General features: G+C 29.1%; 4 protein-coding genes across 4 annotated transcripts; all 4 read right to left on the bottom strand.

Annotated features, from left to right (window-relative positions):
- Positions 1-2,662: 2,662 nt before the first annotated feature.
- Positions 2,663-5,344, bottom strand: LOC113848996 (casein kinase II subunit beta-1-like). The gene is made up of 5 exons (XM_027478498.1): positions 4,884-5,344; positions 4,532-4,750; positions 4,222-4,331; positions 3,970-4,132; positions 2,663-2,919 (listed from the first exon to the last, which is right to left on the bottom strand). Exons 1-5 carry the CDS (start codon positions 5,005-5,007, stop codon positions 2,789-2,791), a joined length of 747 nt encoding a protein of 248 aa, XP_027334299.1. The 5' UTR covers positions 5,008-5,344; the 3' UTR covers positions 2,663-2,788.
- A 1,592-nt stretch (positions 5,345-6,936) lies between these two features.
- LOC113848995 (troponin T, skeletal muscle) lies at positions 6,937-10,307 on the bottom strand. Its single transcript, XM_027478497.1, has 3 exons — positions 10,141-10,307; positions 8,344-8,874; positions 6,937-7,161 (listed from the first exon to the last, which is right to left on the bottom strand). Exons 1-3 carry the CDS (start codon positions 10,304-10,306, stop codon positions 6,959-6,961), a joined length of 900 nt encoding a protein of 299 aa, XP_027334298.1. The 5' UTR covers position 10,307; the 3' UTR covers positions 6,937-6,958.
- Positions 10,308-11,135: 828 nt separating this feature from the next.
- Positions 11,136-14,027, bottom strand: LOC113848994 (pentatricopeptide repeat-containing protein At4g17616). Its single transcript, XM_027478496.1, has one exon. The coding sequence runs from the start codon at positions 13,865-13,867 to the stop codon at positions 11,807-11,809; it is 2,061 nt and encodes a 686-aa protein (XP_027334297.1). The 5' UTR covers positions 13,868-14,027; the 3' UTR covers positions 11,136-11,806.
- Positions 14,028-15,211: 1,184 nt separating this feature from the next.
- LOC113850020 (calcineurin B-like protein 1) lies at positions 15,212-18,170 on the bottom strand. The gene is made up of 8 exons (XM_027480326.1): positions 18,089-18,170; positions 17,055-17,137; positions 16,520-16,579; positions 16,028-16,136; positions 15,879-15,931; positions 15,635-15,715; positions 15,376-15,488; positions 15,212-15,278 (listed from the first exon to the last, which is right to left on the bottom strand). Exons 1-8 carry the CDS (start codon positions 18,168-18,170, stop codon positions 15,212-15,214), a joined length of 648 nt encoding a protein of 215 aa, XP_027336127.1.
- Between the last annotated feature and the right edge of the window lie 7,206 nt (positions 18,171-25,376).

Here is a 25,376-nt window from a genome sequence, read left to right as displayed (position 1 = left end):
AATTCAATATGGTGCTTAAATGGACAAGAAAGTTAACCGAGGGAGAAATAATCAGTGTTTGTAATATTAATTGTTTGAAATAAATTTTAAGACATGTTAATAAAACCCTTAAGTAGGCCATCTAATAACGTACACAAAAGAAAAATGCCGCTCTCATTGAGAAAAAAATAGATAATTAACATTAATTAAAGAATAAATAATCTTATTAAAAAAATATAATTCAGTTAAATTCTTTGCAATTACCTAACGCTATTCCTCTAATTAAATCAGTGACGCTGATGGAAAAAACATATAAATTAAAATCGAATTTTGGAAAAAGATGGTTTACCAAAAAAAGATTGAAGAAGGTTAATTCGTAAAATCAAGGAAAATTAAGGGGCAAAAATGTAAATATAAGAACCTGAAAGCTGTGGTCGCGTCGCCTCTTCTCAAGAAGCTATGCTCAAACAGAAACCTGTAGCTTAACCTGACTGTTCCCGGATCTGTGTCGACGTGGCACGCTATTTGATTGACACGTTGCAATTGTTTCTTCGCTTTATTTACGATCCTGAATTGGGAAAAAGTGTGAACTGAGAGAGAACAATCACATGGTTAAGCTGAATTTACGTAAACGCCACCCTCCTCTTTCCTTTTCCCCAAGAAACGTAAAAATTGGGAAGCCTTACAATTGGATTAAAGAAGATTGCATTTTGTCTTGTTTTGATTTGGTCAATGTTAATTTTATAACCTCCCTATAAATGTATATTTATTTGTTTCTTTTTAATCATACAAATTTAATGCACAAAAATTTACACTTTGGGTTTTTGTTATTTCATTAATAATGACCAATTTAAATACTTTGCTTGTGTTGATTTGATAATGCTTTTGATTTGGTCTCCAAGTGTAAACTAAAATAATATTATTTGAAAAAGAATGATACAATCAAGTCATTTGACAATGACATGAGACCCTTTTTGTCGATGTAGAGCAGTCCCGTGTTATTCCATATGAATAGAATAAAACATTATGATATCGACAAAAATAGTATCACGTTGTTATCAAAGAGATTTAAGTATACCAACTTCAGAATTATGATGAAAACATTATAACAACTGAATCGAGAGGATAGAAAATCCAATTTGATTTAAACACATTAATATTATGTTAAGTTAAACATAGATTATTAGAGGTGATAAGAAGTTGAAATGGGTGAAGGCTCCACATGTGTATGATTGGGTGACCTTACTTTGTTCTTATCCGTCTTTGTCCATCCTACTCATGGCCTTACATTACATCTAACCGTTGTCCTTATCCTTTTCATATCTTCCATGTCTCCTTATCCCATATTACGGCATAGCGCCTCCATCTTTCAATTTCAATTTCAATTTCAATTTCAATGTCCTCACTAGCTTCTTTGGCAATCAAGATTTAGAAAAAGCCAAACTAAGGAAGAGGAACAAAATACTAATTGAATTTTGTACTTTGATAGTTTAAATTACATAAAATGATTATTTTCATTTAATTTATTTCTATTTCAATATCTCTATTTAAATGTTAACAATTTTTATTTAAGACAGTATTTAAATATAATATCATTGATAATATTAGTGTTGTTAAATTTTAACAACAATATCTATAATGCTGCCTTTAAATTTCATCTTTTTAATCATTTAGTTAATATTTACTTAAACTTAAATTTTGTCGTTTTATTTACCTAGTTATTTAAAAAAAAAAAAAAAAAAAGCAACAGGCAATTGCTTTTAATATTCGCACCCTCATTTTTTGTCAACTACCTATCTTTTTTTCTAGCTGTTTCGTGTTTTATTATTAAAATCAAATTGAAAGTGTCTGTTTAATTTGATATATAATAGATTGCAATATTTGAGCTGAGTCCTTATCGATATCTTTGACAATGTTATTTAATAATGAATTATACATCTATTTTAAAGTAACAAAATAGACAACGAATTACAACGAGGAAACTTCATTTTGTCTTTTTCCATATGAAAGGCAAGATTGTATTTAGAATCAGGTAACGAATTCAGGCTTATGAGAATATAACTATAATAAACTACTAACATTTTCATTATGATAAACTTGACAATTGCTGGCTTTAATTTCCTGAAGAAGAAACAGGAAAATAATGAGCCCTACAAAGATAGAAAACGAATAGGGGAAGGTGCGTTCAAAGTCTTAAATCATTGCTGGTGTGGTGTAGGAAGAAATAGAAAGAATAAAAGGCAAAACTATATTTATATCTTTAGCGAGAAAATATACGACAAGGATGTGAAATGTGATACAAAGAGGGGAGAACCAGAAGAATGATTTTTGTAAGTTTACATATAGTGAAAGAGCATGCTCCAAAATCACTTCTATATGAATGTATCGTTGTATTGAATGAGATGAATAGATCTGCAGAAAGGTAAAACATAAAATAGATAAAAGAAATGAATTGAAAAGAAAGGATGGAAGAGGCGAGAATACATTTGATAACAAAATGACACGTCCACTTGTTGGACAGATTTGATATAAGTATTGATTAGAGCATTCAAGTACTTTAGCTAAACATCTATCAGGAAAGCTTTACAAAGGCACACTGAATTAGAAGCAGAAAGCAAAACTAAGCTCTTGCTGCCTTGCTGTTAGTGCCTGTATATATTTTTACACTTTACAAAGATGTGGATCTTACATTGAACTGATTCCAGAAACTGAAAACCACTGAATTTTAATGAAATAAAACAAAGACGAAACTACACAAGGAATTCTCAGATTCTTTTACTTTGATGAAAGCTTGAAATACCCTCCTGCTTCAGGGCTTGTGAACTTTGAAGCCAAAAACTCTAGGCACATATTTCTGTGATGACTTTTGTGGCTTCAGATTCCCATAAGTCATCAGAAAGAGGTGAGGAAATGTAGCTCCAAAATAAGCTCCATCAATGTCTATACTCAGTTAAGGAAATTTGCGTATGAAAGAGAGGATATTATTTTCCACTATAAATAGAATTTAACCCAAAATCATATGCCAGAAAGCAGAGTAACATGCAGTCACTCAAAAAATATTCAGGATTCAGTAATAAGAAAATCTCAACAAAATAACATTACAAAAAATGTTAAATATAATAGTTTTTGACTTAGTCAAAGTAATCACAATATAAGAAATTAACAAAATCTTCGTAACCCTTACTAGTTATTTCTGTTTTTCCAAATTCAGACAGCAGTTACGTAAACAAATCTGTCAAGAACAACTTGAATTACCAGTTTCCAATTATTTTTCTCTGTTGTTTTTCTTAATTCAGATATAAGAAAAATAATATCAAATAGTATAGTTGAAATATAGCCAACTAAATTACTAATCGCCTGTCCTTGATTATGAGCTACTTTATGATGTGTTTATGAGCGTCCACTAATTACTATGACCCCCCCCCCCCCCCAAAAAAAAAAAAAAAACTCAAAAGTTAGCCCATACCCGAACTTCAATAGGTAGATATAATATTATGTGTTTGTTACCCTGATAATAAATCATATTTTATCATGACAGATTAGTCTCAAACTAGCAGCTACACAAATACAAGTAAAATAAATCCGTTGAGAATGAACTTAGTTGTTTGCGTATATATTAACAGCTCATCCAAGTAAAAGAAATAATTTGAGAGTTAATGATGAGTTTCTTGTATCATTCTTATTGATAATTAAACCATGCACAAGGAATACCTTTAGGAACAACACGCAATTTCTTTTCTATTTTTTATTTTATTTTAGATTCAAATAAAGAAAAAAGGGCTGCAAGTAAATGTAAATGAAATGCTCGAAAGCCACAACTTGGTATGATAGCTTACAAATTACAACCTTAATTGACAGACCAACAAAATGTGACTCGTGAAAGCAATGATAAAGTGCATGGACAGAAGAAAAACAAAATCCCAATTCTTAAAAAAACATGATAAATAAACAACTAACAAGAGTTGAACAAGGCGCTTTACAGGATACTACCTTGATACTTGGACCGTGGGTAGTAAATGTCTTCACACCTAGGGCAATATATTTTTACAGTACTTGACTTAGGAATATCTGATTGACCGACTGGAAGGCAGGGTTGTCCAGAGCAATAAGCACTTGGACATCTGCCAAAATCATAGTTCTTGTACTTGTCCAACTGCAGATAATCCAATGTCATTTACCAGACCAACCTCCTCTACAATAAAAAGCATGAGGAAAAACGGATGCATAGGAGAAAAATCATACCATTGCAGCCATTCCTTTGCTTGTCAATATGTACCTAGCATGAATTAGACCATAAAGTATCTCTGCTGCAGATTCAATTAACTCATTTTGTTCCTCTGTGAACATGTCACCTAATCAATGGACAGACACGTAGCAGCCAACCAAGCAAACAGCAGAATGATCAAAGTGGTTATCAGAGATAAATCACATCAGTGTACAACTTGAATTTAGCTTAAAGGGGGAAAGAGAAAAACAAATATTTTGAATTTTATCACATAACATACATTATAGAATAAAAATTGAATTGAAGTAAGAAAAAGAATAAGCTTACTATGGGAGGACTGAACATCCAAAATTAAATCAAATGCATAATCATAGTGAGGCACTTGACTACTTAATCCACAGAGGTTGAAATCATCTTGTACGAAATCATCATCAACTTGGCAAAAGAATTCATTTCCTCTCAAATTGCAAAACCAGGAGATCCAAGATGCATCATCCCCTTCAGAACCACTAACATCAGATACTTCAATATCTGATTCAGATTCCTCTGCAATCGAGACATAGAAAATGAAGGGTCAGCGAAGTTAGTATTAGAATTGAACCCACATTGACAATTAAAAAGATGAATTGTTGTGGGAAGTGAGGGAAAGAATTTGCAGAAGGAATAACGAGTAATGAACCGTGTTGAGGTTTGGGGGTGGAATTGTTAGGGAGGGAGACAGAGCGACGGTGTTGGATTGGCCTCTGTTTTTCGTTGATTCGTTTCCGATGAAGAACACAGACACTACTTGCTCCTTCGAACATCCCTCAACTCAACTCACCTCAATTAACAATCAACAATCATCAATGATTCATTCATTCATACCCTTTTGCCTTCTTTTCTCTAATCTCAATTCTAAATTACGATGGAATGATGGGTGGCGTTAAGTGCATGGTATGCTATTTTCTCTCTTCCCCAACGACAACCCAATACCCATAGCCCATAGCTACTGTCGTCCATCCATCGCCCAATGCCCATGCAATTTACTCCCATTTTTAGTAACTCACTCTCTCTCTCTCTCTCTGCATTTAATGTGTCACCATTGTCCTTTTCTGCTTTTGTTCTTTTGTGTCCTTGTCAGTCTCCTCCTATCATGCTTCGTCCCCTTTCTTTATTGCCTGCACCAACATATTTTTACCAAAATGTTTCATCAATAACAGAATTAATAATTTTATTATTTTTTAATTCTCATATTTAAATTCTTAATTTTTAAAATTTAATGATTTTAGTCTTTATTGATAACGTGCCAAAGAGATTATTACATTTCACTTTTTTGTTATATCGCATTATTAGTAGGGATAAAAAAATATTATTTTTTTAAAAAAAAATAAGGACTAAAATATTTTAAATAGTTGAGAGACCAAAATCAAAATAAAAAATGTATTTAATTTTAAATTTATCTATAAATCAAGTTCTTTTTTATTTTAATCATTGTGTTTAAGTTTGGTAGTTTTTCAATTATTAAAAAATGTAATTTTAATACAACTATAAAGTTTTATACTGTCAATTAATTAAATAATATTTTAAACATTACTTTTAAAATAATTATAACAAAAATAAATTATTTGTAATGATATATCAATTTATGATTGATTAATAATATAAAAAAAATACATTATTAATGTATTGAAATCAAATTTGTATTAAAATTAAGTCACTTTACCTAAAATTCTGTTTAATAGTCAACGAAAATGTAATGAAATTATGACAGCATTGATTTGTGTGTGTGTATATATATAAATAAAAAATAAACACTTTCAACTCTCTTTTGTTTTTTTGTTTTAAATGAAACGATTCGTTTTACAAAAAAATCCATCGGAAGTTGACAATTGTCTAAAAGGTCGACAAATGTATAAAATCATAGGTGAAGCATAACCTCTATATGCTTTTTTTAATCTTTATTCCATGATAAAGATTGCTAACGCTCTGATTTACATACAAGATTCTCTGCAGTGAGGAAATTCATTGCATTAGACGCAGAGGAAATCCACCGGTCCAAGAAATTGTAAGACTTTGTTTATAACTTCTTTTATTAAACAAATAAAGCATTTTATAACTGATTTTGTAGTGATGAACTTGTTACATGAACAAGCACTGAAAAGTGGATGATTAGAATCTGTAAGTAAAACTTGTTACTTACAAATAAACTTGTTAATGAATGATGGGAATCGGTGTCAATTGATATATATATAACGCTCAACTCATTTTTCTTTTGCAACGGATCTTTACTTCCATCCATTGTCTAACTCTGCAGTAACCGCCTAGTGGCCACATACATAGCTATTATCACAATTCTAAATCGTAAGCTATTAAAAGAATAGAATCTTACGTGTGATGGAATCAAGCTGCATTTAGATGAGTTTATTTGAACTTATAAGTTCATTCAAATTTATTTCAAGAAATTTTATAATTAAAGGTATAAATATATTCTCATTTAATACAAATACTTAATTAAACTATTGATCCAAATACGGATTCAGAGTCTAATATAGTAGTAGGTGAGAGTTATGCTACAATTGGATGCTTGTAAGTAATTAGGGGGAATACAAGATGCGATCCATGCCAAGCTATTTATCGCAATCATATTGCACAAAATTTTTTATAAAAACCCTTATATTTAGAATATAAACTTGTTCAGTTATTTTAAGTACACTGTAGATTTCAAGAAGGGTAAAGGCACACCTGATTCCCTATTACCCAGTATGATGCTGTAGTTTAGTCATCAGCAAAATATCTCTCCTCTGCATCAATATTGGCCTCTCTCTGCCAATGATCGTCAAGGGTCTCGTCATTATCTATTTTGGCGTAATCTAAATGTTCGTGATCTTCCCCTAACAGAAATTTCTGCTGCATAACATAGGTGAATTGATTCATCCGGTCCTCCAGCTCTTCTGCAGATAAAGTTGATTCCTCATTCACTCTGGCTGGATCGGATAGGGCATTATCAATTATATCAGCCTGATTCGTGTGTATCTGCCAGTAGCAAAGAAGAAAATAATTATTGAAGTCCACAAAATATACAGAAACCATTATAGCAATAAGAACTCCCCAAGTCCCAAAAGTCGAGGAGAAGTGGATGGAAAATCAATATATATAGTTTCATTAAAAGTCAAACTGTTTAAAACAGACAATTGAAGTAAAATTGTGGAATTTAATAATAATAAAAAAAACAATAATAATGAAAAATCATATTACTTAACTAGGCTTTGAAGACAAAAAAGGGTTAATTGGTGGAAAACCATAATTATTGGGAACACAAGCCACAGTGACTGTGATAGTAATAAGTACAGAAGGAATTAGTACATATAAGATCAGTCCATGTAAGCTACAACAGTATAATACACAATTAAACGGGTAAATGTAGAAGCAGCTTCATGAAGTGGATTCCAAATGAGATAATATTTAGCTGAAATTATAAACAGATTTGATGTAAGGACTCGGGACTGCAGATGAGTCAGATTATTTATCCACTCCTCCATCCCCTCCCCACCTCCACAAAAGAAGAACACTTTTATTCATCTGTGTTATGCAGATAACTTAGATTCAACAGATGATAATTCACTTATCTATTATTTATCCACTCCTCCATCCCCTCCCCACCTCCACAAAAGAAGAACACTTTTATGTAATCGGTTCCAACATAATAGATAAGTGAATTATCATCTGTTGAATCTAAGTTATCTGCATAACACAGATGAAAACCAACTTAAATTATATTAAACCAATTGAACGAGTTTAAAAAAATGATATCACAGACACACCCCCAAGTACAGCTTCATTTGGGATTGAGAGCATTTGGTGTCTAGTTGGGATAAAGCAGGAGGCCTTTCTAACGGGATTTCAGTAACAAATATCTTGAGGAATTGAGCAGCTTCATTCTTTTCTTCTCTTGGTTGCTTTTTGTTTTGTTCTTTTATTTTTCTCAGGAGAATTCCTTATCCTTCTTCCCATTTGCAATTTTTCTGTCTTATTCTTTATAAGCTAGTTAAAACGAAAGATAGAAAATAAACTTGAAGGAAAAATAAAATTTTGTAAAATAAATTGATTGATAGTTCAAACTTTAAAGTGCAGTACCTCTACAGGCTGTGAATTGCTACTACCTCTTCTCCTCTCATCATCCAGTTCCTCCTCTTGATCTTCGTCTTCTTCCTCCTCTTCCTCCTCCTCCTCCTCCTCCTCCTCCTCCTCCTCCTCCTCCTCCTGTTGTTCTTCTTGAAATCTTTCATTACCAATCCAGTCCCTTTCAGCAACACCCATCCTCTGCTGCTCCCCTCTAATCTTTGCAACCAGCGCTGCTTCCTCACACCTCCTCATCAGTGTCTCTGACCAGCGTTCTCCAGGCCTTGCCATGCCTCTGCCACTCTGATCCTGAAACTTGCCCACATATTCATGATGCAGATATGGTTCTCTTTCCCTCATTGCATCTTCAGAGAAGTAGTACCCACCGCACATCAATTTGTCCAAGTAGGCACGCCTCCTGTTCTTCACTGTCACAGACCTCATCCTCAACTCCTCTGATGTTGGACTCATTATACTCCGCAGTCGCTTTATGTGCCAATTAATCTCATAATCATCTTTCATTGAATCAAATTCACTCAGCTCATTGGATGTAAGTTGGGACCCATATCGTTCTACATAAATAAACATAAAAATAGACATGTTAAAGTTCTATCCTGATTTCAATTCAACAATAATTATATGAGAGCTTGTTTGTGAAAACTAGGCTGCTTATATAATATATTCTAGGTTATCAACAAGCATGATCCATTTGTTGTCGCTATGCACCTAAATATGAGTTAGTATGTACGAATAGGCAGCAATCATCCAGACAACATTTGGGACGACGGGGCTGCTTGGTTTAGATACTATTTTCTATTTTCGTTTCTTGTTTTCACTTTTATTTACAAAATTGTCACTTCATTTTCATTCCGCTTTTTGTTTTCAAAATTTGTACCGGAAACAATAAAAATAGAAAAAAAGTTACTTTCACTGTTTTCTGTACAAATTTTTGAAAACAAGCAACAAAATAAAAACAGTGTGATAATTTTATTATTAAAAATCAAAACAGAAAACATTTTCTAAAACATAGAGCTCCTAAATGTTTCGGTTCAAGTAAATATTTTCCAATTTGATTATTCTTAAAATAAAAAAAATAAAGTGATAGATTATCATGAAAATTTCCAGTGATCTCTTATTCAGTTTTTTATACAATACAGAACTCTCTTAATTCAAAAATGGAATCTTTACCCTTTATTTCCTTTCCTTCCAGCATCTCTGCATCCAAACATTCTTAGGTTTGTTTGAATGCAGTGGTTGGAAGGCTATTTTTACACTTACAAATTGAGAAAAATATAAAATGTTTTACAAAAATGAATAGTGATCTCATTAAATAAAACCTCCGGTTTTTTTTTTTTTTTAAATCTCTAGTAAGGAAAGAACTTAGCTAAGGTAAAAAGTTGAACTTTCCCTACAAAATGTAGCATCGAAACATAAGACTAGAGAATGTCCGCAGTGACTCTTCATGGGAGCTGTTACACTTGCACTATGCGTGATATGTAGAAAAAATATTGGCCTCGCTCCATTGATAGCTAGCAGAAGATGTTTAATTGTCTGTGATTAATTAATCAATTGATTAATTTCTAAGCCAAATACAAAACAGCTACGTGAGGAATTCTACGTTTCATGTTGAGCTTATACGACTTGTAATCATCTTTTGCGAAAGCTAAGCAGTCAAACTCAGAACCAAATCCTATCTATCTATCTATCGTTCTTAGGTTAAGCTTTAAGGTTTGCTTGCAACATAGAAAATTCGAAAACCATTAACTAGCACTTGGAGCATAGATATATGAATAAATTAAAATAAAATAAAAAAAGGAAGTGGGAGGTAAGTCACAAACCTAAGAAGAGGGCAACGTCTCTGGAGAGAAGGTCATGGAAGATGGCCTTGCGTTGAGAAGGAAGTGTTGAAGTGGATTCGAGGGCTCGCGGAAAGTAAAGGTTCTCCAAACATGACAACCTCTCTGATATTCTCTCCTTCGCTTCCTCACTCAGCGTCGTCCTCATCACTCTCTCTCTCTCTCTCTCTCTCACATTCGGAACTAAACTGCAACTGAAACAAAATCTTTTATACAGGCCCGTTTTCTGTTGGATCATAACCGGGCCCACCTCTTTTCGGCCCATTTTGGTGTCTGTTCAGTATGTAGCATGTGCTTTAATTTCTTTTAAATGTAAGTATGGTACCCCTAAAATGTAGGTAAAAATAATTCAATATTTAATCCTATTAAATTTTAAAAAAGTGGTTTGATATTTATGTAGAGGAGAGATTAAACTATACCAGTTTAAATTTCATTAAATATTACATTATCAATAATTTTATACAAAATATATTAATTATTTATGTCAAATTTGATATAACAAAAGGACAGTTATACATATCTCCAAAAGTATATTAGATTAATTTTGACAAATGAAATATCAAACTTTTTTAATTAATCTCAAATTTTATAAATGTGATCTATATAATAGAAATTTTTAATCCAATTGTTGAATTTATGAAAAAAATAACCAAATCAAAAGTTAAGCGGATGTAATTTAAATTAATATGTATGCATGTGTGTGAGAGAGAGCATAATAATCCATTAGCAAATGCCAAGCAAATTCCTCCCTCTGCCAACAAATTTTGTTATTAATTGGGGAAAAAGTGTTAAATCAGATTTCTTGATTTCTTTTTATACTCTAAAGGCAGTAATGATATTTAAATTAGCTGAGTGAAGATTGCTTGCATTTAGAAACACAAAACTCGTTGGCATCTGAGAAGGAAATTAGCATATGTTACATCTTTCTGTATTGCAATAGCCTGAAGGAGAGGAAAGTTTACTATAATTGTAATGCAAACCAAAACAAAGATTAGTCACCACGCACCTTGACAATTCAGTTAAATAAAAAGTATTCTGAGCTAGTAAAGGAACAATACAACAGCAAAATCAATATATATATATGATTCCTCCCCTTGCACACCATATGATTAGTTGTATAATCAGTTGCATATAATAATGGTTTAATGGGGATAGCTATATATCCTTTCAACTTCCAGTCAATTAAAAAATGGTATAACGTTAGTAGCTGTTCAAGCATCATCAGCCATAAACAAGTGAAGGGAAAAAGCCCTTTTGTCAAATATCCTCCAACAACCAAGCAAATAAGTACAATTGTTTCTATCCGCAACTTCTAAAACAAGTAGCACCAGCATGTCATCATTCCACTTAAAGCAGCACATCATCAATGAGTAGTATCCACCACTTGGCAGAACATATAGTCGTGTGATGATAAATCAAACAATATATCCACTTCAAATTAGGAGTTACACCATCAATATGAGAAAATTTATCCTTAAGATCATGGTAGGATTTGTCATTACTGAAACCAAATTTTCCCCTTAATTCCAGCATCGATAAATTTGAGCCGCAACCAAAATTGAATTAACTTCAAATAAGCTTAAGTAGACATAACATTGCTGGAAAACGTGGAGGTACAACAGCGCATGAATATATTTCCCAGAGACCTTTAATCAATACCCACCAATTTCCTAAATTCCTGAACATGCTCCAGCCGTTTCCTTTGTGTTTCTGTTATTGTATTTGATGCTTTTAAAGTCCTATAAAGATTCTTATGATGTCTAAGGAACTCACTTTTGTACATCCACTTGTCAGTATACATGTTATGGTCTCTCATATAGCCAATGATCTCCATCACTCTCTCAAAGTAACCGCCTCGAAGAAAATTTAGCAGCAGTAACTCATATAGATCTGCATTTCCCACTAAATTGCCACTCTTAATGGATCTCTTAATGTCACCCCACAAGATTGTGATCTCGCGATACATACCAAGAGAAGAATATCCACATAGCAAAAAGGCAAAAGTTTGTTTCGTAGGTTGAATTTTCTTGTCAACCATTCTTCTATATGCCTTTAGTGCATCCTCTATCATTCTAGCCTTGCAAAAAAAGAAAATGGAAGAATTGAAGTTATACACCAAAGGAAAAACTGTCTGCTCTTCATCTTTAAAGATTTGAGCCAAGGTGATAGCCAAATCTGATTTAACAAGTGAATTTGATGTTTCTTTACAGAGGTTGTGTTTGTCAATAGCATCATCTGATAATTCTCTGTCCAAACCAATCTTTTTCACTTGTTTCAGCAGTGCTTTTGCTTCTCTTTGCTTTCCCCCCTTCTGATATGCTGACAAGAGTAACATGTATGTATCCCAGCCAGTTGGAGACCCAGTAGCCTCTACATCATCCAAAATGTCATGAGCACACTCAAGCCATCCTAAATGAATACAAGCACCAATCACCGCAGAGCACAAACTTGAACCTGCCACTGAATATAGTTCCTCTTGAATACTAATTAAAAGTTTTGAAAGTTCACTAATCCTTCCATCTTTCTTGTAACCATAGATGAACTTAGCCAGAGCTCTGTTACTAAGAACTAGTTTCCCACCCTTATAAAAAATAAGATCTTGTCTGCTTTCCACTTTAAGGACCGAATCCTTATGCAGTAGCTCAGGCTCAATATGTATCTTTAAAGCAGCCCTAAAATTAGGAGATCCAATGGCAATAAAGCAAGGCTTTGGCAAGTGTTTCCTATATTCTTTATCAACATGACAATTATGTGAGCTAGTCATATCCACAACAAGCTTAGCAGCAGCATCAATGTCATTAACTTTGAAGTGCAAGCTCAACAAACTATCATAGAACTGGCAGTAGTGACGAACATAAGCAGCTGAAACTCCGTCAATATGATCTTTCAATTCCATAATTTCATCTCTCAAACCATTCATCTCTAGAATCCGTGAAATTAGGACAATTGAGTGTGCATCAGCCATGGTCCCTGTCAGCGACATTAATTCAATTAGGCAAAGGCCTTTCAAAGACAATTTAAACCGCACACAAGCATCAAGAACAAGGTTAAAGATCAAGGTATCCGACCTGACCATGACTGCTTGTTGACCCTTTTTATCATTCAAACAATTATAAAAATCACAAACTTGAAACAGATAATTAGATGCAAGATGAGCTCCAATTTCTGTCTTCACAATATGAAAAACAACCAGGGACAATAGATGCATAGGGGGCACACACCCTTTGTCCAGCATCAATCTAAGTATCACAGAAGTAGGGTATACCATTTGCAACCTAGCTAGAGATAGTCCAAGTATGGTTAAGGTATCAGCATGAAGTAAACCTGATTTCTCCTGAACAATCTGCAACACCAAATCACAAGCTTTTCGCATCAAAACATGATTGGAAGAATAGGACAACTGAACAATGAGCTGGTTCACCAGGTGAACCTCAGGGTAACCATAAAGCCTTCTAAAATCCTTAAATGATTCCAATGCTTCATGCACTTGATGATTCCTCAAAGCAAATTGAAGCTTCCTCAATAGAATTTCTTGGGTGGAACGTTCCCATGATAATCTTTCACAGTGACCAGAAGTGGAAAACTTTTGCAGAAACGGATTGAACAACTGCTCATAGCAGACATAGCCTCTAAAAACTTCATGCAAAGGAGAAACCTTTCTGAAAAAGTGGTTGTGAAATAGAATGTACTTGGTAAAATGAAGCACCATGTCAACATGCCTATACTCGAACGTATAGTCAAACAAATTCGATCAATTTTCGATTTTGGGAGTTGCAGAAGCAAAACAACGGAAGATATGGGATATTCTGATGGCAACTAAATAAAAAGCGCAAGCCCTAACGTAGGATTTCTCGTAAGCTTAAGTTGCTGGTTTTACACTTTGCCATTCCCAGTCACTAGTCATATATGAAAATTTAAAATAAAAATTAAAATCTTAAAAATAATTTATATTTAATGAAAGATCAAAAATAAAAATATAAGTCCTTAATATCCCAAATGGAGATGAAGGGAAAAGGAAGGGTAAGATGAGAATGGAAGAAGAATGTGAGAAAAAAAAATTGAAAAGATGAAAATATGGAAGGAGAAAACTCTTGTTTTAGACCTCTAAAATAATAAATTTAAAGAATTAAAATTAATAATAAATATTATTACTATATTAAAGGTACTAAATTTTTTTTAACAAAAAATATATATTTTATTATTTAACTTTTGGGGGAGTAAAAAATTACAGATATTGATTGAAATTTTAATTGAATACATTAATATGTATAATAAATTATCTAATTTATAGATTTATAGACATAATTTTACGCTTTAAAGTACAGCGCCGCGATCTTTCATCTTTATATATTTATCAAATTTTCAACATATTTCCAAATCGTGAACTAAGAAGATGAATTTTTTAACAGTGGCTTCTTTTATGTATTTTGAAAATATTATATAAGAAATTAATCATAAAATTAACAAAATTTATTAAAACTGATTAGCTTATACGATTGTTAAACAATTTTGATAAGTCAAAATAAGCTTGTACATGTTCTTTCAAATATTCCTAAATTCTAATCAATCAAGTTTTTGAAAACTAAAACTAATAAAATGTTACCTAAGATCAACAAGGTCTCGAGAAAGCGTTCCCTTTATTTTCTATAATCAAAAGATAAGTTGTTTTGATTTCATCTTCAGGAAGTGTTCCTATTTATTTATTTGCCTTTTTTTTTTTTAGATTTTTACCATCACAATATGCAATTATTTTTTGGCCATTTTGCAATCTCTTTAATATCTTGAAACACGAGTAGAAAATGTCAATTCCAATGTGATTTACAGTTACTAAGGCAAACTAATCAGACATTGCACATATTTCTTTCTCTCTCTGTTCAAACGAAAATTATATCATTTCCCTTGGAAAAATAAAAGGTGAATGTGAGTAGAAAATTTGAATGCTATGATTTACAATTAGTTCCTATTTACTTCAACGCTAACCAAGGCATCGCACCTATTTTCCTCTCTGTTTTAACACATCCAATTTTCTCACCAATACCTAAAGCTTTGCACTTTACAACTCAGCAACGTTATCCACCTTAGAGTTAACAACAAAACTTGGGAAAGAAGTGGTTAATTCCCTGCATTTTCAAGAATAACAAGTTAATATATAATTAAAATATCAAAATATGGATGAAAGTAGATTCATATTTACTATAAAAATAATTCTAGACATACCTCAGATAAGGTAGGGTCATGACTTTTAATAGTGACGGATTATCAGTAACAAAATTTCGCCACTCTTCGAAGTCTATTCTCCCATCTCGGTTTTTATCAGCTTCCAAGAATGTCTGGCCACAAAAGTACAATGTCAAGCTTATACTTAAATTGTGAGAATTGATACAAAAAATAAGATAGAATACAACATAGCATCAGTAAACTAAATTTATAAAACAGACGAATTTTCATATACATTATTTAAGTTGTGAGAAATCACCTGGTCCATAATTGTTTCTATCACCTCCTCTGCTAACGTCATGTCAGACTCAGCAAGAAGTGCAACTAACATTTGTCTAACCTATCAGAAATCACCCAAAAGAAAAATGAAGTCTACTCAAATTAATAGGATAGGAGTGCACAGAATGAAAATAATCATATTTGTGAACAAAAAATCTATCACTTTATTTGTGGCAATGAGCACTTTATTTGTATGGTGTATGAATAAATAATCATCATCTTACTTCTTGTCGCTCTATAAAACCAGTATTGTGCAAATCATAGAGCCTAAACGACCCTGCAAGAAAATCCAAAACCTGATGTATCAGTACAGCTATATCACAGTATGGAATTTAGGATAGCCCACAAGTTGAGGATTTGACTTTTAACTTACAAGTTATCTTGAGTTCGAATGGTGTATTTGGGTGGAAAACATTGAGAGATCTAACAAAGTCATCAAAGTCAATATTTCCGTTCCGCTTGAGATCAAATAGGTCAAATATCTGCATATAGAAAATTTATAATGCCACATCAATGGATATCCAGAAAATTGAAAAATTTACTTCCTAGAGATGCCACATGAATGGCATAAAATGTCATTGAAGATACTTAAAACAAAATTGCAAAGCTAATCGAACATCTATAAATTTGACAAAAACTGGAGCCAAGTAAATGGTTCATTATACATATGTTAACCTTATGCTGAAAGGATTAACGAATTTAGTTCTTCCAGAACACGGTGAAACATCAAATTTCTTTAATGACCTAATTGCATTACAGATTGTTGATCTAAAGAGTACATTTGGGCCAGGCTTTAGTGTCGTTAACAAATGCTTGCAAGAAACATAAACAATTAACAAGAAAACAGAAGTATGATGTACAGTACCCGATTAGCAAAGATATTTTCCCTTGTACTGCTTCTGAAGATTGCCAATTGAAATTCATCCTGTCAATAAAGAACAACCATAACCATAATATGAACTTGGAATTCGATATATAGAACAAGTTGGATTAAGATGATAATACACGAAAAAGTCTCATAACAAACCAAAAAAAACTAAAATCAAATAGAGGAAAGAAAAACTTAAAGAAAAGAGATATTATATTGTAGATCATTCATGTCTGGAAACATCATTGAGAAAAATAACAACTGATTATCTTCATATTGCACATATTGATTAATTAAAAAATTCCAGATAATGACTGCAAACCAAGTTATGGACTAAATTCTTAATAAAATTAAGAATACAAATATATGACCTAATTTCTCATGACAACGTACCCAATGCAAGATAGCTGTCAGTATATAACTATTCCGCACACAGAATAAGTGAAGATATAAACAATAAATGTTAGCAATCATCATATAGCTCAACTGCTGCTAAATATAAAATAGGCATTTTCGATGTAGTATGCAGTACCTTGGTTATTAGTCCATCATCAAGAATAGAACTGCTGATGCTCCTAAAAAGCTCAAACAGTGCTTCAACCTCACTGACATTGACTGAGAAATGGGAAACCAAAAATTGATACAGAAGTTTAAACTACAAAATTAACCTAAGTTCTTGAGAAATCAACATCGAGAAATTCCATAAGAAATGCATCACTATACGGAAACATTCTTCTAAAATCTAAATAATTGACTAGTAACTACTCAAACACAATCATCACATCCATTTCAATTGAGCTAATGACACATATTAACCTACAAGTCTCAATTTTGTTTCTTAAATTAACAGAGCTGGCTGAATGCATAGGTCTAAATTTGTTTGTTTTGAAGAGGAGAAAAGTTTTGTAGAAAATGGAAGAAAAAGAGGTCTTTTTTCCGCTTAAGGTAGTGACAGGAGAAATTAGTGGAAGACTTCAGAATTTAATTTAAGAGAAAGGATGTGAGGTTGTTCTTTAATCTCTTAAGCTTTGCAAGTAGAAAGAAACTAAAGACATTTTCTTTGGTTTGCTTTACTTCACAAAATGCAGAGTTGACAATTACATTTATATACTCACAGATATAGCAATATTGACAAAGCATGGACTGAATTATATCCCTTCATGTAGCCCACATTAAGACAGAATAAAAATGGGTAGGACCATGGAAAATGATGGTTTTTAAAGATCCACACTTTTAACAATAAACCGAACAAAGTGAACCTTGTTTTCTTTGTTGCAAATTTGCAATCTTCCCTTCTCAAAAACCTCACAGCCACAGAGGAAACATTCCATAAACAATTCCAATCCCTTACAGGCAGAATACTATAACTTTGTTTCTTCATTATTATACTTGTTAGATTCATCCAGCAAGAGTGCAAGACCAAATGGATTTTGACAATAAGCAATTGGTCAGAAGCGTGTACAGTTAAAATTCAACAAAACAGTCGCGATCACAAGAAACTATATAATTGTACAAGAATTATAGTTTTGCATTGCATCATTTTGTTGGAAAAATTAATCAACTTACAAGCTGTCTGTAAAGCAAGATTTATTATAGTCTGCTGAGTAGGATTCCGTCGCCTTCTTTCCTTAGAATTGAAACAACCCATTTATAAGGAACTGCAGGCAAGGCAGCAAAACCATCTTAACCTTGCAATTCAAACAAAATTGAAATGCCACAATGTATAATGATGATAAAAACAAAACAACAGTACAACAATACATGGTTAAAAGATGAAAAGAAAGAGGATGAGAAAATTAAAAATAATGTTTGTAGACACAACCAATAATCCAACACTGCATGCCAGAAACAGTACTTGATCATTAAGAACAGACACAAGAAGACACAATTTATGTAATTATTGACGAAGACTCTCTCAGATTTTGACTTTTCAAAACAAATTAGAGGGCAAATAACAAACCTATTGAGTAATTAACAGATAAATCAGATTACCAAGAATCTTTAAAGCTTATAAGAACAAGGATCCCATCACAAGCCAAATTTATAACTTCATATCCATTATCTCAGAATCAAAGCATGCAAAAGAACCCAAGAAAATGGGAAAAACAAACCAACTATCAAAATAAAAAAGAAAGAACACTTGAAACCCACATTGTCTCCCATAGGCCATAAATCCCATCAAAGAAAGAGCATTTTAATCAAAGCAAGTCAAACTCCAAAAAAACCAAAGAAGAAGAAGAATCAAGAAGAATCAAGAAGGTTATGGGATCATGAAAATGTTGAATTATGAACAAAAATCGAAGCATGAATTGTGAAAGAAACTGACCCTCTTGATAACTGTGTTCGGAAAATTGGATACTTGGAGTTCTAGCTGGAGAAAGATAAAGTGTAACCGATATGTTTTCTATCTATGATGGCTTAAACTATATATAAACATATTAGAGATTCAGGCAGTTCTTGTCTTAAAATTCTTGAATGGAACTAAAGTTGGAAACGCTAACGACCAAGTTGAGTTGTTGGTGGTAGTGCACCCTTAAGGAATTTAGCAATTAATATTTTTGGATAAATAATTATTATGTGCATGGAATCATTGTGTATCAATTGGAATATTCTTAGTCTTGAATCAATAATTATGTCCTATTCAGTCAATTACTTCATTTTAGTCTCCAACAAAGAAAGAGAAGATTCTGCTTTTGCTATTTCTCAAAATAGAGTTGCTCCCCATTGTTGAATCCATAATTCGCTTACCTCATGTTGAATATTCTAAAACACTTGTCTTATGTTCATTGCATTAGCCAAGATTTTTTAAAAAATAATATTTCTTTTGCTTAAAATGGGTTACATGAAATATCATTATTAGATTTCAAATTATTTTGTAAAATATATTTTGGAACTTTTATTTTAAAATGAGAGTTTTTTTAAATTTTTATTATATTATCTTTTGAATTTTAAACATTTGTTCTTTTGTTATACGTTATAATATTATGAGCAGAGTTCAAATAATTTATTTAGTAAAATATATTTATATTATTTTAAATATTATAATTACATTTTTTAAAATTATTAATTAAAATGGTGTGCGTGCGTGTGCGCATATCTAAAGAAAATATTATTTATTATTTATTTTTAAAAATATTTTTTTAAAATTAAAAAATTAAAATTTGTTTATTAATGTAAATTTTATTTTTATTTTTAAATTTTTTAATGTAATTTTTAAAAATTAAAACAGAAATAAACAAACCTAACTGTTGCGACTTTCAATTATTTCCTTTCGTATTATTTTCATCAGGATAAAAAGAAAACCATTTGATTATAAGAAAATTTAAAAAAAAAATTAATTTGAAGGAAAAAAAAAGAAGAAGTTAGCATTCAGTTTTAAATTTATGTTAGCGATGGAATCCTCATGCACGTATAGTAACCTGGATGGATAAGATCTATTCATTTTACTACTTACTTTTATATTTATATTTTAAAATATTATTAATAATCGTTTTCATGTCTATTAAGTAATTTTTAATTATTTATAAACAAATAAAGTATAATATTATTATAAAACTAGATTTAATTACATGTATGCACGATAATGATAAATTAATTTTATTTATTATAGTTAATGATAAATTATTATAACAAATAATTAATTTTTTTTAAAATATCTTAAATTAACAGTTAATAGTAAAATAATTATTATTTGGTTGTAGAATTTTTTATAGAAATATAAATTATAATTTTTTATATTCTATAATATAATAATTATAATGAATTAATATATATATATATATAAATTATTATTAATTTAATAAAAAATTATATCATAGTAAAAAATTTAGTATATCATAAATAAATATTTGATTATGTATAATAATTGAATAATATATTATAATTAAAAAGAAAGAAAAGTATGAAAATTAAACAAAATGATAGTTAAAATTGATATTTAATTTTAAAAATGAAAAAAGGTGATAAAACTTTGTGCACATATATTTGTTAAGATTTTGGCAAACGTACCAAATTTTCGTTTAGTATAGAAGTGAATGTTGTCGTATTTATAGGAATTGATAGATATACTTTTAATTTTTATTATTCTAATTAAAATTTTTTAATAAAAAAATTATTAATAATTATACAATTTGTTTATAGGTAAGAAATTCAATTATTTAAGAAGCAAAGTAAATCAAGGTACGAAAAAATTATGGTTTGAGTTAGGATTATATTTTATCATTTTTTTCTCTTCCATGTTTTGATGAATAAATATTTACACAAATCTATAAACGTAGATTAACTCTTATAATATTCTCTTATATTGATTCCTCACATATAAAGTTTCTAAAAGTATTCAATAAATAATAATTTCTTAATTATTCATGAATCCTTCAGTATTAAAATCAAAAGTTAAGAAGCAATCAAATATATTAAAATTTATTCCTAACATCACAACACATTGAGTGAGTTTTATTCAATCCAGTTTTAAGTTCGTTTTCTAGCTAAACTTTAAATTCTAAATTAAAATATTATTATGTAGAATAGAATCAAACATTAAGAATAAAATGAAACCGCCAACATTTATAAAAAAAGGATAATTATATATAAATTATCAAAATATTTTAAAGTAGAAGATTATATCAAATTTCAGAAGGATTTTAACTACCTATAGTAACACTATAATATAAAAAAGAGAAAAAAGAGATAAGCTGGATTGATGTCCAATGCTCCTTGCCTTAGTTCTCTATTCGTTACTCTTTTTTCTTACTCTTCGATCCCTCTTCCTTTTGATTCTCTTTATTTAAAAGTGAAATAAATGAATTCTTATTTAAGTTAAAAACTCTACTCAAGTTAAAAAGACATTCTCGCTCGAGCAATGACTATTCGTTTAAGTGAAAATGAAATAAAAACTTATGTCTGATACACACATTCTCACTCAAGGAAAAGATTTTCGCTTGAGTAAAAAATGATCAAAATCATTTTCTCCATTGCCTTCCACTTTCATCACACTCTTGAAAATAAAAAACTTTAACAAAAAAGAATGAAAATAAACATTCATCTCAATTTTTAAGCTAAATAAAATACTTAAATCAAATTCTTCTAAATTTAAAAGAAATAAAAATTCAAATTTAATACATTAAAATAAATAAATAAATACTCAAATTCATATAATAATTATTCATTATTTTTGCTATCACAATTATTATTAGCATTATCATTATTATTTATTATTGTTATTATCTTTATTATTTTTACTACCATTGGTTGTTATTACAACCTCTCAAAATCACTCAACTATTGTTACATGTATAAATTATTTTTCTTCTCAAACTTAACATATTTTTTAGGACTATAACTGAATAATTTAATACTTTGCAAAACAAACAAAAAATATTACTTTAAAGCAACTTGAGAAGAAAAGTTTGTAATTCTTTAATATCATTTTGATGTCACCATATTTCTTACCTCTTTCTCTCATCCTATTAAACTTATCCATATTATTATTTTTTATATTTATCTATTTTTTATTTGAGTAATTTATTGATTTATTCCGTTATTTATTTATATAATATGAAAGTTTAATTATATAATTTGAATGATACAAACAATATGTATAATTAAGACTATTATATCATTCAAATTTTTTATTATAAATTAAGATTATTAAAATTGAAATTTAAAAATATAAAAAGACAAAGATACAAATTTTAGTGATGATTCATATTAATTTTATATCATATTATATAAAGACATAGATAAATACTAAAAAAACAAGAACTTGTTTTAAAAAAAATTATAGATAACTTACAAAATTAGCTTATGAATTATAACTGTCATAAGCTGCTTTTAACTTTTTTTTAATAAAAATTTCAGTATGTAAACTATGTTTAATTAGTTTTAATAAATGTCATACTTAAACTTATGATAAAATTTATTAAATAAGCATTTAATTAAATTACATATCTAAATTCACCTGTAATAAATATCAGTAAATACATGTGTTCGTTAACATTGGCTAAACTATATCACTTGTTATCTGTATATTTAGTAATAACCAAAAGAAAATAATTAATAGTTATTGACAAATCACCCAATACATGATTATTGTTAAATACTTATCGATGAATTATAATTTAAAAGTAAATTAATATGTATGCTTTATAATTTTATTAAATTTTTAATTATGCTTTTATAGTTTCAACAATTTTAATTAAATTATTATAATTTTAATTATTATGTAAATTTAATATTTTCTATAATTATAATAAAATTTAAATTTAAATTTATTTCTTTAAATTAAATATCACTCTATAGCAGTAATTGGTTTTAATTCTTTCTAGATCATCGTGTTAAGAAGTTATAAAAATGAGGCATGAGATTAATGAAAAGGGACAAGTGGATTTAATAATCTCCAAATGAACAACAGTTATGACCTATAATTTATTTAAAATAATATTTTGTTAATCAATATTTTAAAAAACTAATTAAAAATTAAAAAAATTTATTAAAAATTACATGAAAATTTATAAAAAAAAGTTATGTATATATATATACACTATTTTTTTGTATAAAAAAACTACTTTTAACTTTCAGGTATTAATTAATATTTATATTTAGGATAAATATTTTATTAATTCATTGTGATTTGTAGAGTCTTTATAAATGTTTCTTTGTTGCAATGGTTTTTGTTGTATATTTTAATATTTTTTAAAATTTTTTAATCAATAGGTGTCAATTGTAATAAAAAAATTTATTTTAAACTCTCTAAATATCGTTTCTATTTAAATTATATTATAGGAACTTATTACTATTATTCATCATATATTATGCAAATTTAAAAGTTACAAGTGTTGAAATTAAAATAAAGTTTGAAATTGAAAATACAAAGAAAAATAAAGAAATTACATAGTTGTTTTAATATAAATAAAAATTTAAGTTTTTAGTTTCTTCTTATTACTTGTATATATATTTTTTTATTTCAATTTCATTTAGTTGTTTTAGAGTAATTATTCATAATTTAATTAATTATTATTACTACTTAATGATTCTGTAATAATAACAATTTTCTTATCTATATATTATCATAATAATTATAAATAATAAAAAATAAATGAGAGTATTAAGAAATATTAAATTCAATTAACTTACTGATAAATTGATCCTTTTTACTTTTAAATTTAAATTACTTCTTAGTTCTTTTAACTTATTAATGGTACAATCACTTGTTAATTGGTTAAATATGATTAATCTTTAAGTGATTAATTCAAGAATGTAAATACCAGAAAAAAATAATTTTAATAAATAATTAATTAACAACAATTGCATTAAATTAAACTAAAGTTTAAAAGAGTATCATAAGAATCAACCTTAATATCACGGTAAAAAAAAAATTTCAAAGGAAAGGGGTTAAAAGAGATATTTATTTATACATAGTCATAAAAATAAAATTAAATATAAAATATTTATAAGAAAATAATAAAAAAAAATTGTAATTAATTTACTCTGACATAAGCATAATTGTTGCATGAAGAATGAAAAAGAAAATAGAGAGAATGATAATATTTTAATGCATTTTTTTATAGTTTTTAATATAATATTTTTTCTTTTAATTTTTCAACACTTTTTTTAATTAATTAGTAGTCTCAGTATACTTAACTATGAGTATATATATACAAAGTCATTTATATATGAGATACGTCATGGAGTCTTAAATGCAACTATTATTTTTCTATAAGAATATATTTTCAAATTAATTTTGATGCTACAAAATGAATAATGAGCCATGTGACACAATTTACTTAATTTTATTGCCTTGTTGTTTATTAAGTTTAAAATTTATGCCCAACTTGTGATATTTTTAATTGTAAAAAATATTAATAAAATATTATCCAGCCGCTTGCTTGTTTGTCATGTTCATTGGGAAAGATATTAACTAATCTCTCTTATGTTGATCAAGAGAAGTAGTCATTCTTTGTTCATATTATCACTTGAAAGCAGCGGGTCAACAGAATACAGCCATGGAAGCATGACTCTAAAGATAACGTCACAAAAGAAGAGAAACACGGTCAAGTTTGTTAGCTGAGGGAAGGCCCTGATTTAGTAACACTCCATCCGACGGTTCACATCAATCACAAATTTTTATAATTACTGTAAAAAATTTAAAAATAAAATAAATAAATCATGTGATGTAAATAAAAAAAAAAAAAGTTATAATATATCAAATTCTTATCAAAATGCAAAGATGCAGAGTAGAAATGCATGACCACAGCCACCAGCAAGATCCCTAGAATTCATTAGGCTTTTCTACATGCAACTCACGTGTGTCGGAGTTCAATAATAAACTTTTTTAAGGATAACGATATTTAAAATAATCTTATTAAAATTAAGTTTAAGTAAATACAAACAATAATTCTTATTAAAATTAATTATTATATTTATATATGTTTAAATTCAGGTTATCAAAGTTAGTCTCTAACTAAATGATCAATCAACTATATTTACCTTAAGTATGAAAAAAATAAAAAACATAAAAAATAAACTATAAAAAAAATAAATTTAAACATATGTATAGTTTAGTCTCAAATAATTATATATATTTATTTTAAATTAAGTCTTTCATCGTAAAATTTTATCTAATAATTAATAGAAATATAGTGAAAGTAAAATATTTTATTAATTTATACAAATAAATAAAAAATATTTAAATAAAAATATTAAATAAAATATAATAAAAATCTTAATTTTAAAATAAAAAAATAATTTTAAAATTTAAAAACTAAATAGATTAAATGTGAATCATTAAAATTAGAAATGTTTAGTACACTTATATTAAAATATAAGTAAAATTATAATTAAGTCAAAATATAAAGTC

The sequence above is a fragment of the Abrus precatorius genome, unplaced genomic scaffold, assembly GCF_003935025.1.
Source record: "Abrus precatorius isolate BTA unplaced genomic scaffold, Abrus_2018 Scaffold9, whole genome shotgun sequence".
In the NCBI taxonomy this organism is placed as follows: domain Eukaryota; kingdom Viridiplantae; phylum Streptophyta; class Magnoliopsida; order Fabales; family Fabaceae; genus Abrus; species Abrus precatorius.
Note: the sequence above shows the minus strand (reverse complement) of the source record. Positions and strands in the feature narration are given on the sequence as shown.

Coding starts and splice junctions, on each gene's coding strand:
- LOC113848995 (XM_027478497.1), bottom strand. CDS start 10,306: ATGAGGACGACGCTGAGTGAGGAAGCGAAGGAGAGAATATCAGAGAGG. Junction 8,875..10,140: donor AGACGTTGCCCTCTTCTTAG/GTTTGTGACTTA, acceptor TTATTTATGTAG/AACGATATGGGTCCCAACTT. Junction 7,162..8,343: donor GGATGATGAGAGGAGAAGAG/GTAGTAGCAATT, acceptor ATCCAGCCAGAG/TGAATGAGGAATCAACTTTA.
- LOC113850020 (XM_027480326.1), bottom strand. CDS start 18,170: ATGGGTTGTTTCAATTCTAAGGAAAGAAGGCGACGGAATCCTACTCAG. Junction 16,137..16,519: donor AAAATATCTTTGCTAATCGG/GTACTGTACATC, acceptor TTCTATATGCAG/ATATTTGACCTATTTGATCT. Junction 15,489..15,634: donor TAGAAACAATTATGGACCAG/GTGATTTCTCAC, acceptor TTTTGTGGCCAG/ACATTCTTGGAAGCTGATAA.
- LOC113848994 (XM_027478496.1), bottom strand. CDS start 13,867: ATGGTGCTTCATTTTACCAAGTACATTCTATTTCACAACCACTTTTTC.
- LOC113848996 (XM_027478498.1), bottom strand. CDS start 5,007: ATGTTCGAAGGAGCAAGTAGTGTCTGTGTTCTTCATCGGAAACGAATC. Junction 4,133..4,221: donor GCAAAGGAATGGCTGCAATG/GTATGATTTTTC, acceptor GATTATCTGCAG/TTGGACAAGTACAAGAACTA. Junction 2,920..3,969: donor CCCACGGTCCAAGTATCAAG/GTAGTATCCTGT, acceptor AACTGAGTATAG/ACATTGATGGAGCTTATTTT.